This window comes from Ostrinia furnacalis, unplaced genomic scaffold, assembly GCF_004193835.3.
Source record: "Ostrinia furnacalis isolate ACB-3 unplaced genomic scaffold, ASM419383v2 OfSCF0299, whole genome shotgun sequence".
NCBI classification, from domain to species: Eukaryota; Metazoa; Arthropoda; class Insecta; order Lepidoptera; family Crambidae; genus Ostrinia; species Ostrinia furnacalis.
In genome coordinates, this window is record NW_021130538.1 from 1 (window position 1) to 18,622 (window position 18,622).

At 39.0% G+C, this 18,622-nt stretch overlaps 1 protein-coding gene across 1 annotated transcript; it reads right to left on the reverse strand.

The window, feature by feature from the left end:
* Window positions 1-341: 341 nt before the first annotated feature.
* Window positions 342-18,372, reverse strand: LOC114358744 (zinc finger protein 354A-like; the record flags this gene model as incomplete). The annotated part of the gene is made up of 14 exons (XM_028312786.1): window positions 18,061-18,372; window positions 17,517-17,691; window positions 16,593-16,631; window positions 15,857-15,949; window positions 14,998-15,129; window positions 13,498-13,893; window positions 12,217-12,714; window positions 11,515-11,606; window positions 9,818-9,931; window positions 8,589-8,727; window positions 7,322-7,430; window positions 4,916-5,067; window positions 3,918-4,049; window positions 342-542 (listed from the first exon to the last, which is right to left on the reverse strand). Coding segments are annotated over exons 1-14 (2,346 nt in total), but the record flags the coding sequence as incomplete, so codon positions are not given.
* Between the last annotated feature and the right edge of the window lie 250 nt (window positions 18,373-18,622).

An 18,622-nucleotide genomic window follows, 5' to 3' on the forward strand; every position in this document is an offset into this window, starting at 1 on the left:
TCCGTTTCATTAATGGTCAACAACAAGGATCGACCTATCTTTCGCAGTTATTAAATAATCTCTGGGTTGTTGCTTAAGATAGTAATTCATGCTTCCAAAATCTTAGAAATTCGCACGAAAATGTAAAATGGCTCTTAACCATTAGTAGCAAAATTTAACAATTTGTTATTTTAACTATGAATCAAAAAACTGGGCCTTACTCGCCTCTCCCTTTATTTATAAATAAATAAATAAATAAATAAATTTCTTACTTTCCCCTCTCTTATCCCCTCTTACTTTCATCTCTCACCTTCCTCTCTTACTTTACTCTCTCTCTCTTACTCCATATAACAAATACTCACAAACATATGCCGCTGCCGGTTGCTATGCGTGCTAAACTGCTTCCCGCAAGCGCCGCACACGTAAGACGGCTTGTGGGCGCTGTGCACGCGCCTGTGCGCGACTAGTCGCTGTTTCATCCGGAACGACTTGTCGCAGGAGTCGCATTTGAACGGACGTTCGCCGGTGTGCGTCCAGCGGTGGTCTTTTAGGAGAGCGTAACTCTGGAATGAAAATAAAGCATGCGAAAATGCAAAGAATTCCACAACCTAATCCGACTACATGACTAGTCGCGCTATGAAACCGCTGGTAAGGGGTATCTTTGTTTAACAATAACGTGATAACTATAATTCATTCTTTTAAGTTGTAATTGATGTAATTTCATTACATATTTTTTATTAATAATTCAAAGCAAAAAAGGTTTCTTACATATGAATAGTCAAAAAATGACAGCTGTCAGAATTCCGCCGAATTAAAAATTGGACTATAGATTAATAAAACATTCGTTTTGTAAAATAGCTTAAATACTAATAATACAATGCAATTAAACATACTTTAACGATCTGGTTTATCTTGTTATAAAATAACTGAAAAATAATTGAAAACAGTAATGTTTTTTTCTACTTAAATCCATTCTTACTCTCTTAAAATGTATGAAAAGTATGTCTGTTTTCTATTTCTACCAATAGATAATTTTACTAGCTATCGCATGATAAGAACGAAGTAATAGAATCGGGACTATTCCCACCTCTCGTTCCCACCGCTGCAACTCCTGTGTAGCCAGGATCTACAGCTTGACCGCCAATAACCCAACCAGTGAAGGTCAAGTTTGTCCCGGGGGAAAGTTAAACTGTCATTGGATCCGCAACGAAATTAATCAGAAGAATAAAGGAGTTCGAAGTTAAGGTTCGACTTCCAGTGTAAAGCGGATGAACCTACCTGAAACATTCTTCCACAGAGTTCGCACATACAAGGCGACTTCATAGACGGGTATTTGGTTCGATTCTTGTCGGGGTGCATCCGTCTGAAGTGGCCGTGGTAGGCGCGCGAGTCTTCAAGCTGGACGCCGCGGGGTTTCTAAGTCTTTAGTCTGCGCGGTACCTAAATGTCTACAGTCTGCGCAGTTTCTTAAAGTCTGTAAACTGCGAGGTGTGTAAAAGTCTACAGTCTGCGAAGTGTCTAAAAGTCTACAGTCTGCGCGGTTTCTAAAAGTCTACAGTCTGCGCGGTTTCTAAAAGTTTACAGTCTGCGCGGTTTCTAAAAGTCTACGGTCTGCGAAATGTCTAAAAGTCTACAGTCTGCGCGGTTTTCTAAGTCTACAGTCTGTACAGTGTCTAAAAGTCTACAGTCTGTACAGTGTCTAAAAGTGTGTAGTCTGCACAGTGTCTAAAAGTGTGTAGTCTGCAGTGTCTAAAAGTGTGTAGTCTGTACAGTGTCTAAAAATCTGTAGTCAGCGCGATGTCTAAAAGTAGTCCGCGAGAAGTCTACAGTCTGCGAGAAGTCGGTAGTCCGCGTGATTTGTTGTAGTTTTCGAGCTATCACCACCCTGTATATCTATCTATCTAATCAATGTACCTGGAACATTCTTCCACAGAGTTCGCACATACAAGGCGACTTCATAGACGGGTATTTGGTTCGATTCTTGTCGGGGTGCATCCGTCTGAAGTGGCCGTGGTAAGCGCGCGAGTCTTCAAGCTGGACGCCGCGGGGTTTCTAAGTCTTTAGTCTGTGCGGTGTCTAAAAGTCTACAGTCTGCGCAGTTTCTTAAAGTCTGTAAACTGCGAGGTGTGTAAAAGTCTGCAGTCTGCGAAGTGTCTGAAAGTCTACAGTCTGTACAGTTTCTAAAAGTCTACAGTCTGCGCGGTTTCTAAAAGTCTACAGTCTGCGCGGTTTCTAAAAGTCTACAGTCTGCGCGGTTTCTAAAAGTCTACAGTCTGCGCGGTTTCTAAAAGTCTACAGTCTGTGCGGTATCTAAAAGTCTACAGTCTGCGCGGTTTCTAAAAGTCTACAGTCTGTGCGGTTTCTAAAAGTCTACAGTCTGCGCGGTTTCTAAACGTCTACAGACTGCGCGGTTTCAAAACGTCTACAGTCTGTGCGGTTTCTAAAAGTCTACAGTCTGCGCGGTTTCTAAAAGTCTACAGTCTGCGCGGTTTCTAAAAGTCAACAGTCTGCGCGGTTTCTAAAAGTCAACAGTCTGCGGCCTGCGGGAAGTCTGTAATCTGCAGTGTCCAAAAAGTGTAGTTTGCAATGATGAATGATGATGATGATGATGAATCAGTCCTACCTGGAACATTCTCCCGCAAAGTTCGCACATGCAAGGCGACTTCATAGACGGGTACTTGGTTCGATTCTTGTCGGGGTGCATCCGTCTGAAGTGACCGTGGTAAGCGCGCGAGTCTTCAAGCTGGACGCCGCGGGGTTTCTAAAAGGCTTTAGTCTAAAAGTCTACAGTCTGCGAAGGGTCTTAAAGTCTGTAATCTGCGGGAAGTCTTTAGTCTGCAATATCTAAAAGTCTACAGTCTGCGCGGTGTCTAAAAGTCTACAGTCTGCGCGGTTTCTAAAAGTCTACAGTCTGCGCGGTTTCTAAAAGTCTACGGTCTGCGAAATGTCTAAAAGTCTACAGTCTGCGCGGTTTTCTAAGTCTACAGTCTGTACAGTGTCTAAAAGTCTACAGTCTGTACAGTGTCTAAAAGTGTGTAGTCTGCACAGTGTCTAAAAGTGTGTAGTCTGTACAGTGTCTAAAAGTGTGTAGTCTGTACAGTGTCTAAAAGTGTGTAGTGTGTACAGTGTCTAAAAATATGTAGTCAGCGCGATGTCTAAAAGTAGTCCGCGAGAAGTCTGTAGTCCGCGTGATTCTCCCGCAGAGTTCGCACATACAAGGCGACTTCATAGACGGGTATTTGGTTCGATTCTTGTCGGGGTGCATCCGTCTGAAGTGGCCGTGGTAGGCGCGCGAGTCTTCAAGTTAAACGCCGCGGGATTTCTAAAAGTCGATAGTCTACGTGGTGTCTAAGTCTGTAGTCTAAACAATGTCTACATTTCTAGAAAAGCTAATTCGAAAGTTCTTTCTATGCAGATAGAGATATTTTTGTAGTAGTCTTCAAGCTGGACGCCACGGGGTTCCTAAAAGTCTTTAGTCTGCGCGGTATCTAAATTTCTACAGTCTGCGCAGTTTCTTAAAGTCTGTAAACTGCGAGGTGTGTAAAAGTCTGCAGTCTGCGAAGTGTCTGAAAGTCTACAGTCTGTACAGTTTCTAAAAGTCTACAGTCTGTGCGGTTTCTAAAAGTCTACAGTCTGCGCGGTTTCTAAAAGTCTACGGTCTGCGAAATGTCTAAAAGTCTACAGTCTGCGCGGTTTTCTAAGTCTACAGTCTGTACAGTGTCTAAAAGTCTACAGTCTGTACAGTGTCTAAAAGTGTGTAGTCTGCACAGTGTCAAAAAGTGTGTAGTCTGTACAGTGTCTAAAAATCTGTAGTCAGCGCGATGTCTAAAAGTAGTCCGCGAGAAGTCTACAGTCTGCGAGAAGTCTGTAGTCCGCGTGATTATTTGTAGTTTTCGAGCTATCACCACCCTGTATATCTATCTATCTAATCAATGTACCTGGAACATTCTCCCGCAGAGTTCGCACATGCAGGGCGACTTCATAGACGGGTACTTGGTTCGATTCTTGTCGGGGTGCATCCGTCTGAAGTGACCGTGGTAAGCGCGCGAGTCTTCAAGCTGGACGCCGCACTGGAATACATAAATAAATATATACTAATATTACAAATGCGAAAGTAACTCTTTCTGTCTGTCGGTCTGTCTGTCTGTCTGTCTCGTCGCTTTCACGCCTAAACCACTGATTTTGATGAAATTTGGCATAGAGATAGTTTGAGTCCCGGGAAAGGACATAGGATAGTTTTTATCCCGGTTTTTGAAACAGGGACGCGCGCGATAAAGATTTTTTGTGACAGACAATATTCCACGCGGATCCTTGGACATTTTTACGGATATTAGAATAATATTATACCGGTTTCGGTTACGGTTACGGATATGAAATCATTTCGGATTATCCGAAAGTTTCGGATAATTTCGGTTACGGATATTACAATTAATAAAAAATGAAAAATCCAAATAGCAAGATGCTGCGCGACACATATAGCCACTTTATGTACTATGACGACATTTACGATAAAGATAAAACAGGCGGGCATATTAGATGGTGCCAGGGAATGCCAGACAAGTAACAAATATTAAAAAAACATTAAGATTTAGACTCCACCTTTACCCGAAACTTTTCAAATCAAATCAAATCAAATAAGTTTCATACATTGATGAATCTTAAATTTAAACGTAAAATTGTTCAGCTACAATTTGCCAAGCAGATGGCGTGCAATATACATATAAATGTTAACTTTATTTACAATAAACAGTTTTTTTTAAACTAAGGCAAACCTAACTCTAAATATAAATGGTTACTTAATACTAATACCTGTTCATTTTATAATTTTACATGCAAACATTTTGAATCGGTTACGGATATTTTTTTATTTCGGATATCCGATAGTTTCGGTTACGGATATCCATAACATCCTTGCATCGAGCCATAGTTTACTGACCTGCTCGCATGGTATAGGCCCCTCCGCTTTCCGCATCTGACTGGGATAGAGCTTATCTTCGTCCTTCTCTCTCCTATCCTTGGCTCTCCTCTCTCTCTCTTTGGTCTCTCTCGATTTTCTCCCGTTGGGTGGCTTGTTTGGTTCTCTTGACCCTATAAATAAGAAATACAAAAGTTTGATTGAAGGTCAAGATTGGCTGACAACAGTGACTGAGTTTCTTGCGCTGCTTCTTCTCAGCACTGGCCCATTTATTGTCCTAAAGCAGTGGTAGGGTTAATACTGGGACGTGTAAAAGTGCTTTTTTAAAGCCTTTTGCAGAAATAAATGAGTAGTACCTTTAGCAGACTTTTTATATGAACTCGGGAAGGGATCAACACTGTATCGCTTTTCGTGAGCTGTCATCATCATTCGCGCGCTGTCAACCGCGAGGCGAGGCGTTTACGTTACGGTGCGAATAAGTACGCGTTGCAGTATGGAGTTTCATACAAAGAATACTGACCAGCTCGAGTTGATACGGTTACGATCCCTTTCCGTGTTGATAAGTGTGCTACGTCCTATATTTAACGACTATGATTGGTGGTGTTTTTAAGAGCTTAAAATTGCCTCCGAATAACATCAAAATTGAGGCCTGTATGGTTGAATTTCAATCACAGAGCAGAATCTGAATGAAAACGTAACAGCAAACGATTGCAGCCTCTAATTCTCACCACTGCAACTTGGCCTCCAATGAAACCTAACCAGTGAAGGTTGAGTAGTGCCGGGGGATAGCTATCAGTCTTTTTTCAGGATTAAAACTAAGTGTTTTTACAAAGTTTATATTGACTTCGCTTGTTAATTAATTTAGTTTGGTACCTGTCTGGCCAGGATGGGGAGTGTAGGCCAAATCCTCCATTTGCCTCTGGTATTAGAGAGAGTCGTGCTCCTGCAGTAGAGACTAAATGACTTGTGTTATTAGTGCGAGTATGCATTGAACGTCGTCGCTAGCCAGCGCGTCAAAAACATCTATAAAGATTTTAGTTCTTGAAAGTATCCGCTAGGGACGCTGTACTATCGGCCACGGTGCTAACTATCCATTTCCGTTTTAACTCTCATCAAATGGTGATTCTTTACGAACGAGACGACATGACCGGCAATGGGAAGTTAACACTGTTGCCGATAGTACAGTCCGTCATAAATCTAATGTCATTTTCTACGCGCTCACTAGTGACGACTTTTGATGTAAACTCACAATCAGCCCTCTGGTGATGTCAAGCAAGACTCACCCTTATCAAAGTCAAAGTCAAAGTCAAAATTTCTTTATTTGTTTGGACTAATAAATAGTTCTTACAAATCGTCATTTTGCTCTTAAGGAGCCTCTACATGTCTCATAATCTTTTTACCCTACCAGCGCTTCGAGACCAACATTTGGCAAGTGCTGAGAAGAAGCGCCGCAACAAACTCAGTCACCACTGTCTGCCGGTTAATATAAATAAATAGAAATAGTAGTAGTAGGTACATTCGATTCAGGAGCAGTTCACTGAATTTACCATGCATTCTTGTATGGTGTATCTTATAAGAATGGGTATACAAGATTGCGTGGTATATTAAACAAGGTAGTGACGTGCTAATTTCTAGACTTACATATTAAGATACTAGTAGAAATGACTCGCATACATAAATTTGAATAACTTGGATTGACCAGTCCCCGAAAGCAGCGCCTGTTCACAGACATGACGAGTGAACCAGCCATCGCTTCACTCGACCATATTAGAGGGAATGTANCGGAACAGGACACATCACAGGTCAAGTCTATTATGGGTATAGTTGGATTCTTCGATTCATGATCATTGTTCATCAATTCATTATACAGACTAACGGTTGAGTTGAATTCTTGAGCCTGTTTTTCTTCCTCCATAGATTTTATGGTTTTATGTGACTCACATAGGCTCTTTTCGAGGTCATATCGACAGGGTTGTGCCTCGCTGAGACACTTATGTGTCGCTTGTACGCGTCTGTGTCCACGAAGCGAATATTGCATGGAGACTAATGCCCGTTTTCACCATCAATCCCTAATTTATAAGCGACCCCTATGAAAACAAAATTCATAACAACTGTTACCATAGGGGTCACTTATAAATTAGGGATTGATGGTGAAAACGGGCATTAATGACCTGATGGTGTTAGACCAGTGGTTCCCAAACTTATTTAGTCTACTGCCCACTTTGAGAATAAATTATTTTTTAGCGCCCCCCATTTTTGTAGTCAAGAGTCGAGCTCAGTCGATGTCTAAGAGTCCTCCTAGTAAATGACGCCTACCAAGCCTCTACACAACGTCCCGATTTTTTTTCTGGGTCTCTTACGCCCCCCTTTAAGCCTGCAGCGCCCACAAGGGGGTGCCCACTTTGGGAAAGACTGTGTTAGACTCACCCTTATCGACAGGGTTGTGCCTCGCTGACACGCTGATGTGCCGTTTGTACGCGTCTGTGTCCACGAAGCGAATATTGCAGAGATCGCAGGTCGGACCATCTTCTGGTATCTGAAATAAATTATAAAAGACCAGTCTTTGTGGAAGGAAATCCTTGACCTTTGTCCAGCAGTGGACGTCATTCGGCTTTTACTAATTTTCTTAATTACACTAATATCATAAAAAGGAATGATTTTATTGTTTGTTTGAACTAGCGACCGCCCCTGCTTTGCATAGGTAATTAAAAACCTTCATTTTGATTCACTCGATCTATTTAAAAAAAACCGCATCAAAATCCGTTACGTAGTTTTAAAGATCTACACACATAGGGACAGACAGGAAGGCGACTTTGTTTTATACTTTGTAATGATAGTGATATCGCACGTGCTTAGTATCTCCTATTCAAGATAATTATGTATAAAAACTCAGAAAACAGTTGAGAAAGTAAAAGAAATAAAAAAAAAACAAACATACAGAAAGGGTGAAAATATCACGAAAAATAATAAAATAAACGAAATTAAAAAAACTAACACGTGGATTTTCTTGCTGATGCTTCAGTATCTTGAGCTCTCAATTTTTTATATCGCTGGCGAAAAAGGAAAGTAAGGGGAAGAAAATAAAAAAAAAAACATGCAGCAAATTTTTTTTAAAATAATTAACAAAAAATTGAAAAAAAAAGAAAATAAAACCAAAAATATAGGGAAAAAAATACAAAAAAAAATAAAAATAAGTTAGGAAAAACGCAAAAAAAAGAAGAAAACAAAAACCAACCTGCGCATTCTCCTGCCGGTGCTTTTATTTCTTGTGCAGTGTTATCCCTTTCTCGCTAACTAGCGTTAAATAAGGGGAAAAACAAAAAAAGCGAGGGAATGAGGAAAAATATTTAGAAATCATCAAAATAATAAGAAATTTGGAAATAGAAGCAAAAAGACGAAAAAAAAACAAAAAAAATAATAAGAAGTAGGAAAAAACACAAAGAAAAAGAAAAAACACGAAAATAAATAAAAACTAACCTGCGCATTCTCCTGCCGGTGCTTCAGTTTCTTGTGCAGTGTTATCCCTTTCTCGCTGACAAGCGTAAAATAAGGGGAAAAACAAAAAAGAAAGCGAGGGAATGAGGAAAAATATTAATAAATCCTCAAATAAAACCAAAAATATAGGGAAAAAAAACAAAAAGTTAAACAGAAGTAGTAAAACACAAAAAAAAAACGAAAATAAACAAAAACTAACCTGCGCATTCTCCTGCCGGTGCTTCAGTTTCTTGTGCAGTGCTATCCCTTTTTCGCTGACGAATGAATACCCGCATAGTTGGCAGACGAAGTCAGATGGATGCTTGATGCGAATGTGACCCATGTAGGTTGTGAACTTACTGCGAATATAAAAGAAAGGTTTTTAACGTTGTAATAACCACAATCACTGTAATTTTCAACAAATTTTAGTTAGTTTCGATCAAATTTTTGGAAATCTTTGAATGCAGTTTTATTTCTTTTCAAAAACAAAGGAATGTGTCCTTTGAGTAATATTTTTTATCTACAGTATTAAGAGTGCTTTCCCTCCAGGTGGCATTACATTGGAAATCGTCAAAAATGTGTTATAAAACCATTTTACAGTATCACGTTTATGTGATTTGTGCATACAAATTGATCACACCTAGTTTAAGTACAAATCAATTGAATAATGTTGCTTTTTTTTTCATTATTTTTAAGAAATCTAGGTATTCTTCAGATAAAAGATATGTAGATTATTAATTTTGACTGATTTTTGACTAACGCCCTTGGTCAAAACCACTTTTGACTGATTTTTGCAGTTAAAAGTGGTTTTGACCGATTCTGAGTTTTGTGTGTAACATAACGTCGCTTGCCTCTCTAACTGACGTGTCTGACATTTTTTTCGAAACTGAGTTATCTACACATCTTAATCAATTTCGCAAGACGAATCGATCTGTCTAATCGCCTGAAAATTTAATGTCAGTTACGTCAGTTAGAGAGGCAAGCGACGATAAGTATAGATGACCCACGCTGAACTGTCCCACCAAACTCAATGACAGGGGGCGCTACCATCGTTCAACTATATGGTTTCCAACATGGCAAAAATCTCAACCAGCGATCCGGTATTGACGGTGGCGCCCCACTGTCAATGTCATCGACAGGACAGTCCAGTATTTTGGAACTATAGTGTATTATGTGAATGTCTTAAATGTGTATTGCTGTTGGTGTACCTTTATCAATAAATAAATCTATATAAATAAAAATGAATTGTTGTTCGTTAGTCTGATTAAAACTCGAGAACGGCTGGGCCGATTGAGTTGATTTTGGTTTTAAAATGTTTGTCGTAGTCCAGGGTAGGTCTAAACGGTGAGCAAATAAGGAAAAATTGCGATGGCTTATTTATTGCCTTTAAGGCGGAACAGAGTTCGCGGGGTCAGGTAGTAAATAAATAAATAAGTAATCCATACTCACAGGAATTCGTCCGGGCAGTGCGGGCAGGCGTATTTAGTTCCTTTGTGCCAGCGCTCGTGCAACCGAGCGGATTGTCTGTGCGCCGTCACGTAAGGACACTGCTTGCAGCTGAATCTGCAAGGTATTAAATAGTAAGATAAAGAAACACGGGTCCTAAAGCGACTGGGTTACCATAAATTTGACTTGAAAAAATTAATAGTTTAAAAAACTATAAACACGCTTTTAATTAACCCAAACTCGATAATTCACGTATAGCCTGACCAGGAACATAAAAACCCTGGCATAGAGGCGCGTCAATTGCATTTGATAGTGCAACACTGAGTATAGTCGCACCCGTGTTAAATTAATAGGCTCACTTTATGTATCAGGATTCAGGATTACGGGCTAATTTGATATTTTCATATATTAACGAAAAAATATTATTATAGGTAACCTAGTTTAAATAAATTAAATGAAACCATCAATCGAGCTAGTAGGATTTATTTTATTATTCATCAATAATCAAATTCAGAACTTGAATATTCAACTGCAATGTCTGCTCATGAACGCTTCAAACTCGGTACTTCTTTCCCAATTCCATAAAATTCAACACTTAGAAAGTGACAAAAAACTTTAAAATAGGTAGTTGAAACAAACCACAGCTAATTTTCATAGTGGACTGTACTATACGATAAACATGTCAGTCAATTTGACAACCTTTGTTGGAAACATTATTCAATGAAAATATTGTCCGAACCCTTGGTATTTCTCTTCGACAAATACTTTAACACATTGTGAACCACTTTTCTTTCACGACTATAAAAAGATTTTAGCAATTTCATTCACAAAATCAATTGCGCACATTTAAAATAAAGTTTGTTTACACTTTGACAGCAATAGACTGACATGCAAGGTGACATGTCAATGAAGTTTTCAGTTACTGTTGCCATTAAAAGAAATTAGTACCATTAGTTTTCCGCAACATGGCGAGGGGTTATGTTCCTGGTCAGGCTATAACAAAACTTCAACGACATGCAAGCGATTTGATCGCTGGATCACTTTTCGTATTCACGTGTTTGTCGCCCGATTTTGTTTCGATTTCGTATTTTGAAGTTTGGTTCAAGTGATTAAACGTCAAATGACAAATCACTGAGCTGCCATGCTATCGAGTAATCGTTCTATCGAAATGACCCTTGTGAATACGGATTTAGAACTGTTTTTCAATAGGACGACTTCTAAACGTCAACGACATTTTGACTGTGTCAAAATACGTGAATTAGGCCACTGTCATATAGTTCCAAAATACTGAACTGTCCTATGCATGACATTGACAGAGGGGCGCCACCGTCAATACCGGATCGCTGGTTCCGATTTTTGCCATGTTGGAAACCATATAGTTGAACGATGGTAGCGCCCCCCTGTCATTGAGTTTGGTGGCACAGTTCAGCGTAGGTCATCTATATCACACACCGGACAGACTGTCCCAATACAAATGACAGCAAATTTTGTATGGCAATTTGAAGCGCCCTGCGCCACTACGATTGTCCCGAGAACTAATTTTGACGTACATTGCAAGGGTAAGCAAGAAGTACTAATTTTTTTTTAAAGAAAGATTATTATTAGTAATTTGTGTAATAACAATTATAATTATAATATAAATTACTAATAGTCCCGTTAGCCCCTCGTACTAAGCTAAATATGCACATTTATTATCTTACCTCTGTGTGTGGTGGGCTGTTATGTGCTTTCTGAGAGCGTGTGGATGTCTGAAATGGGTCTTACATACATCGCACCGGTGTACGCCGCATTCCTGAAAAATTATAAATAACAATAAATCCTTTATACAAGAGATTAACAACTACGTATTGCTAGTAAAGCCCGGTCTGTGAGCACGTAGAATTTTGTCCAATGACCCCAAGCTACCCATCCTTATCGCTCGCGCGTAATTATATTGCTGTCGCGACTGTGCGATGCTCTTGGTTAATATCACTTTTGACTGATTTTTACCAGTTTTTGCACTCTAAAAGCGATTTTGACTAACGTCTTTGGTCAAAACCACTTTTGACTAGTAAAAATCAGTCAAAAGTGATTTTGCCTATTTAAAATTTTACCAATCTGTTTAAATTCATATGAAGGGTTTTAATGTGTAACATTTTTGTGATTTGTGCATACAAAATGATCACACCTACCTTAGGTTTTACTTTTAAGTAATCTAGGTATTCGTCAGGTAAAATACGTAGATTTATCAATTTGTTTGGTCGGTTCAATAAAATTTTTGCACTCAAAAGTGGTTTTGACTAACGCGCTTGGTCAAAAGTGATATTGACCAAGGGCATCAGTCAAAACCACTTTTGACTGATTTTTGCAGTCAAAAGTGGTTTTGACCAATTATGAGTTTTGACTGTAACATAAATACTTACATCCGTATGCCTCAGCATATGAGAATTGTACGCATCTTCGTCTAAAAAACCCTTGTAACACTCCATACACTTAAACACAGCGTTCTTGAAGTTCGAACTCTCTTGCCTTTTCTCAATTTCAGCCACTTGCTCTTCATAAGTCAAATCTATTATTGTAAACAGCGTTTCGTTCAAATCGTCACTCAAAAACGGTTTTCTTCGCCTATCAATTTTAGGTTCTTTATTTTTTTGCGGTTTTTTCTTGAGTTTTTTTTGTTCTTTCTTCTTCTTTACTTCTTGGAGCGTGCTATCGTCACTAGAATAGTCTTTTTCTGACGCTACATAGTCGTCTAATATCTGTTCTAGTTTTAGCTCGTCATCGCCTTTACGTTCTGTGTCTATGACGAGTGATAGTTCTTCTAATTCGTCATCTTTTGTGTCGTTTTCTTCGACGTTTGGCTCGTAGTACTTTCTGTCGAACTCTATGGTTATTTGGTTTTCGGTGACGACCACTGGGTGCTGGAAAATTAAATAATTAAATTTAAAATTATAAAAACAAGCTTTTGCCCGCGGCTTCACCAGTATGAAATTTCGTTTGTCACAGATCGTTATACGTTACAGAAATTATAACCTATATGTTATTCTGGATTATAAACAATAATACCTACTGTAAAGTTCATCAAAATCCGTTCAGTAGTTTTTGCGTGAAAGAGTACGTAACAAACATCCAGACATCCAAACTTTCGCATTTATAATATTAGTAGGATCATTTATTTTTACAAGTAGGCTTTTAAAAAGCACTTTTACATGTCCCAGTATCAACCCTACCACTGCTTCAGGTCAATAAATGGGCCAGTGCTGAGAAGAAGCAGCGCAAGAAACTCAGTCACTATTGTCAGCCTCTTTTTCAAGGGTTTACAGTCTTTAAAATATAAATAAATGCGAGCCCAACCACTTCTGCGGTCTAGTGGTAGGTCCCGGGTTCGATTCCCATTGGGGGCAGATTTTTCTGTTCGGTTTGGTTGGTGGTAGGGCTTGTTCTAAGTCCGCCTGGCTAGCTACCACCATCTCACCTAAGTCTGTCGCCATAACAACAATGTTAACAGCATTGTTGCGTTCCGGCAGTTAGAGGTAAGATAGCCAGTTCCTCCGTGGTTGAGGATTCCGGGTGAAGCTCGCTTCCACCTTCGGCCTGATCGTCACTTACCATCAGGTGAGATACAGGCCAAGAGCTTCCTCGTTGTGGATTTAAAAAAGCTAGTTAAACATTTACAAATCAAAAGTATTTAAAGATATACTCACTTCAGTATGGTTCGCTACATGGCTGTAATAGTCAAACTCTTCTTTAAAACTCTGCGCGCAAACCAAGCATTTCAGCTCATCACCTTTACGTTTATCAACATCACCTGCCTTCATCTTTTCAGATTCTTCCATCTCTTTCTTTCTCTTACTAACTTCTAGAGGTAGAGAATCATCTGAAGAATATCCATCGACGGAATCGTTCATATCTGCCTCCATTCTTGCGTCAAACTCTTCCAAAAACACTTCGTTGCTGAATGTACTGTCGAAATTGATTTCTTTAGTTCTATCGTCTTCAAGGAATAAATCGTAGTGGTTGGATTCAAAGTGTTTTGGAGCTAGATTCGGTGTGAGCAAGTTTTTTTCGCGGTTAATCGCTTTTATGTTTTCGTATGTGAGCTGGAATTGAAATAAAGTGATTTATTAAATTGAAATAAGTTTTTAAGTCATTTTAAGTTAATGTACCTATTATTATAAAATTTATTCTCTAATAAACCTACACTTAATTGAAATACATATGTATGTACCTACTTGTTTATGGATTTTTAGTTAACACAATCTATAAAATATTTTAGTTTTCTTTACTAAGGCTGGGTTGCACCATCTTACTTTAACTTTAACAAACATCTGTCCAACTCCATAGAAAAAACACTGGTTATCGGTGCAGTTCCGGTTAAAGTTCAGTCAAAATAACTATAAAATGATTTCAAAATTACTTCAAAACAATACGCTTCCCGTGAATATCGTAAAAATTTAATTAATATTTATTTACTTATGTATATCTTGGCTATGGCAGAATAACAGGGTTTGTGGGTCTCCTGCAATCACTGAGTCATAGACCTTTTTGTCTCTTTTGATTTTTGTATCTGTGAAAAACTGTAAATGAAACCTGTTTTGAGACAAATAAATACTTTCTATTTCTATTTCTAAAAGGTGACTTAGCTTAGCCGCAGACTAGACTTTTAGTCGTTTCGGGCTGTTAATTAGTATGGACGTGTTTGAAAGTGCGCACATTAGTATCGGCCGATTCTTCATACAAATCAAAATCGGGCCCAACTATCGGCCGACTAAGTCTGTAGTCTGCGGCAGGGATGTTATGGATATCCGTAACCGTAACCGAAACTTTCGGATATCCGAACTAAAAAAATATCCGAAACCGTAACCGATTCAAAAGTTTCGGATAGTTTCGGATGTAGGCAGTTTAAATTGTTTTTTGTATAGCATTATAATGTAAAGGCATAACAGCCTGATTTACCTTTATAATGCCATCTAGTATCATTTTTTATTACTGTTTATTCGATGTAAAGTGTGCAGCCATGAATGAGGGATGTTATGGATATCCGTAACCGTAACCGAAACTTTCGGATATCCGAAATAAAAAAATATCCGTAACCGAAACTGGTATAATATTATTCCAACATCCGTAACCGTATCCATAACTGTAACTACATATCCATAACATCCCTGGATGACCTTAAATGACCTGATGATAATAATACTCACGTCCTGTTTCCTCATAATCTCCATCATAAGACACTCAGCCTTCAGACTCTGTGCTCTGAGTCGCGCACAGTTGACAAGCCGTCGAAAGCAAATGTAGCACAGTTTTTGAGGGAGCTTGTCTTCTCTGTTGACCTGTGGAGAAGAAAATTAAATATTACTAGCGGCCGCCCGCGACTTCGTACGCGTGGATCCCGTTTTACCCCCTTTTCCCGAATTTTCTTTGCTATAAACCTCACGGAGCCCGAGACCTTTCCAACGAATGCAAAACCGTGGAAATCGGTTCGTGCGTTCTGGAGTTATAGCGTCAGGGAGGAAAACCCGACTTATTTTTATATAGTAGACTAGCTTTCCGCCCGCGGCTTCGCGCGCGTGGACTACATCATTATCTACATATTTTACGGAACCCTATTTTTTTCCAAAATAAAATTTAGCCTGTGTTACTCGTGAATAATGTAGCTTTCGAATGGTGAAAGAATTTTTAGAAACGGTCCAGTAGTTTTTGAGCCTATTCATTACAACCAAACAAACAAACAAAGTTTTCCTCTTTATACCTAATAATATTAGTGTAGATTAGTGTGCATGGAACAGAAATAATAATAATAATAAAGCGTACAAACAATAATAATATTATTTTTTTATGTCATTTTATTAGGGTTTCGTAGTCCTGTCCTGACAAGGAACCCTTATAGTTTCGATATGTCTGTCTGTCTGTCCGAGGTTATGCTTGGAAACTATTGGCACTCGGGAGCTGTAATGTTGTGGACAAAACGGTAAAATAAAATTTTGAAAAAATTTTTTTGAGGGTAGCCATCCTACATGTGTTTCCCGCTCTAATGGTTTGCTAAATTTTGAGACTTACCTCAGATCCAGTCAAGTTTTCAAACGATTGTTCCAACTTGAATTTTCTTATAGAAAACATCTTGCAATCCACTGCTAAGCATATTCTGCATACCTGTGAACAAACGGTAAATCTATAGGTAGATACATAATAGAAAAATACCACTCACTTATTTTAATTATCATATAATATAGATTAATCATGAAATCTCAGAAACTATAACCAGAGTAAATACAAATGAGTAGGTCATCTTCATAGAAACGCACCGAGCGCGGTTTGTATGTGTGCGCGCTAAATTTTGTCAGTGTGTGCGTGCGCGCCGCATACGTATTGGCGCGCTCAGATACAAACCGCGCTCGGTGCGTTTCTATGAAGATGACCTACTCATTTGTATTTACTCGCCTTTAACACCTACTAACTTGATACAGGTAGATTATTATTATTATTCTGTTTAAAGGCGTCAATGGTGCGTATTTGAAGCACATCTGTTAAGAACGGATTTTACGAAACTCCACCCCTAAGAGGATCAAACGTTAAAAGGGGCCGTCCATATATTACGTCATTCTAAATTAGGGGGGGGGGGGGGTTGGTCTGGGGGGGGGGGTCATTAAGAAATGACGCTAGGATGATTGTAGGGGGGGGGGTCTAAAATCTGAAAAAATCGATGACGTAATTTATGGACGGCCCCAAAGGGAGTTCACACAACAAACCGCTTAATAATTAATTAAAATAACAAATAAAATTATCATTATCCTACCTGTAAGGCATCTGGATCATCGTCCTCGCTATCAGGGTCCTGTAAAATGACATAACACATGAATTCATTGAAGAAATTAACACACCTGCTGTCACCACTGTAACGCCTGTGTATCACCAGTTGGCAGCTGTGTAAAGCCCGGTCTGTGAGCACATACAATTTTGTCCAATGACCCCAAGCTACCCATCCTTATCGCTCGCGCGTAATTATGTTTCTGTCGCGCTCGCACACTCACTGCGGGCGCCCGTCGCACAGTCGCGACAGCAATATAATTACGCGCGAGCGATAAGGATGGGTAGCTTGGGGTCATTGGACGAAATTCTACGTGCTGGGCGACTGGACTATAGTATGTCTGTTAGGCTCGGCGAAAATGGGCCACCGACCACAGCCACGGGTAGCCAGCGACGGAGTGTCCGGCTATTTTGGACTCAAGCAGCAGCAAGAATTTAAGGCAACCGATTCCATGATGATGGTTGATAGTTGATAGTACTAACTCATGAGCTATGATACTAATTGCGACGTTGTTCGTCAACAAAGACGATATATTAAATGAAAGGCACGTGGTGGGTTGCTTATAGGGCATCAAGTAGTCTTAATTCCAGTACTGTGTACTTACAGAGTATCTATCTAAATATATAAAAGGAGAAACTGACTGACTGACTGACATATCAACGCACAGCCTAAACGGCTAAACGTAGGCACTTGAAATTTGGAAGGGACGTAGCTTAGGTACTGTAGAGGTGCAATAAGAAAGGAATTCCCGAAATTCCCACGGGAAGGGGAATTAGCGGGAAGAAACACTTGTATGAAAAAATCTAAACCGCGTAAAATAGATGAAGGGGGTAAAACGGGATCCACGCGTACGAAGTCGCGGGTGGCCGCTAGTGTTAATATAAATATTTGTATTAAACAATCATAGCCAACCTGTATAACTATAGGCAGTGCTCCAAACCGCACCTTCCTCATGCCGTTCTTAGTCTCGTACAAGTCTTCGGGGAGGAAGTGTTCCGAACACAACGAACTCCTCTTCTGTGGCTTCCACGAGTCTTTCCCAATGGCCTCAACCCATTTCGTTTTGAGGGACGGCACACTCGGGAATCTGAAAGATATAGTAACTCAAATCAACAATGTTTATTCAATTTTGACCAGTATTTTGGGAATTGAACGTCAAAAATAATAAAAAGGTAGCCCTTAACTCTTTAAAGGATGTTATTGAATGTATTGCCAGTATAAACATGTAAAGGCTTCTTAACATTAGACGATTTGTAAGAACTAATTGATTTAGTTTTAAAGTTTAAACTCAATTTTTACTATTTTTTAAGTTATAGACTAAGCCACATAGTTTTTGCGGTGTTTTCATCTACCTTAGCCTTGAATTACGTACAAAAAATCTTCAGGAATCCTATAAATATGGATATAATCCGTCATGTATTTGAGCAAAAATAAATCAATTTTATGAGTTACTCACACATGAAATGTGATCCCTTTCGACTTAGAAATGACTCTGGAGTCATTCTTACAACCGGGCGCACAACACCGCATTTTAAAACACAGTAAATACCAGAATTATTCCATATAAACATTACACAGATGTACAGGCACAATGCAAGTATAGTTTTACAACGCTTGTCGAGGTATCACAGTTGCTACTCTTGATAATTATCAATATATGATTTCAGATAAATATATGTAACGAAGACTATCGCTGCCATTATCAGACCAAACATAGTTCTAATTTCTTCCAAAATTATTTCGTGAACCAAAATGCAAAATCTAATGAGAAGTATGAGAACTGTCAAAAAAAGCTATAGGAAGGAAGAAAATCAGAGTAGACACTGTTTTGTATATCTGTACTACTCTAACACACGAGATAATAATGAAAGAAATATTTATTATCCATGAAACACAAAACGACCTCTTGAAATAAGACGGATAATACTATACATGTAAACATAGAAATAATCTAACTAGACAGCTCTCTCTTTTTTTCTTAACAGCATTTGGTGTGTTAGAAAGAGATAGCGAGCCCT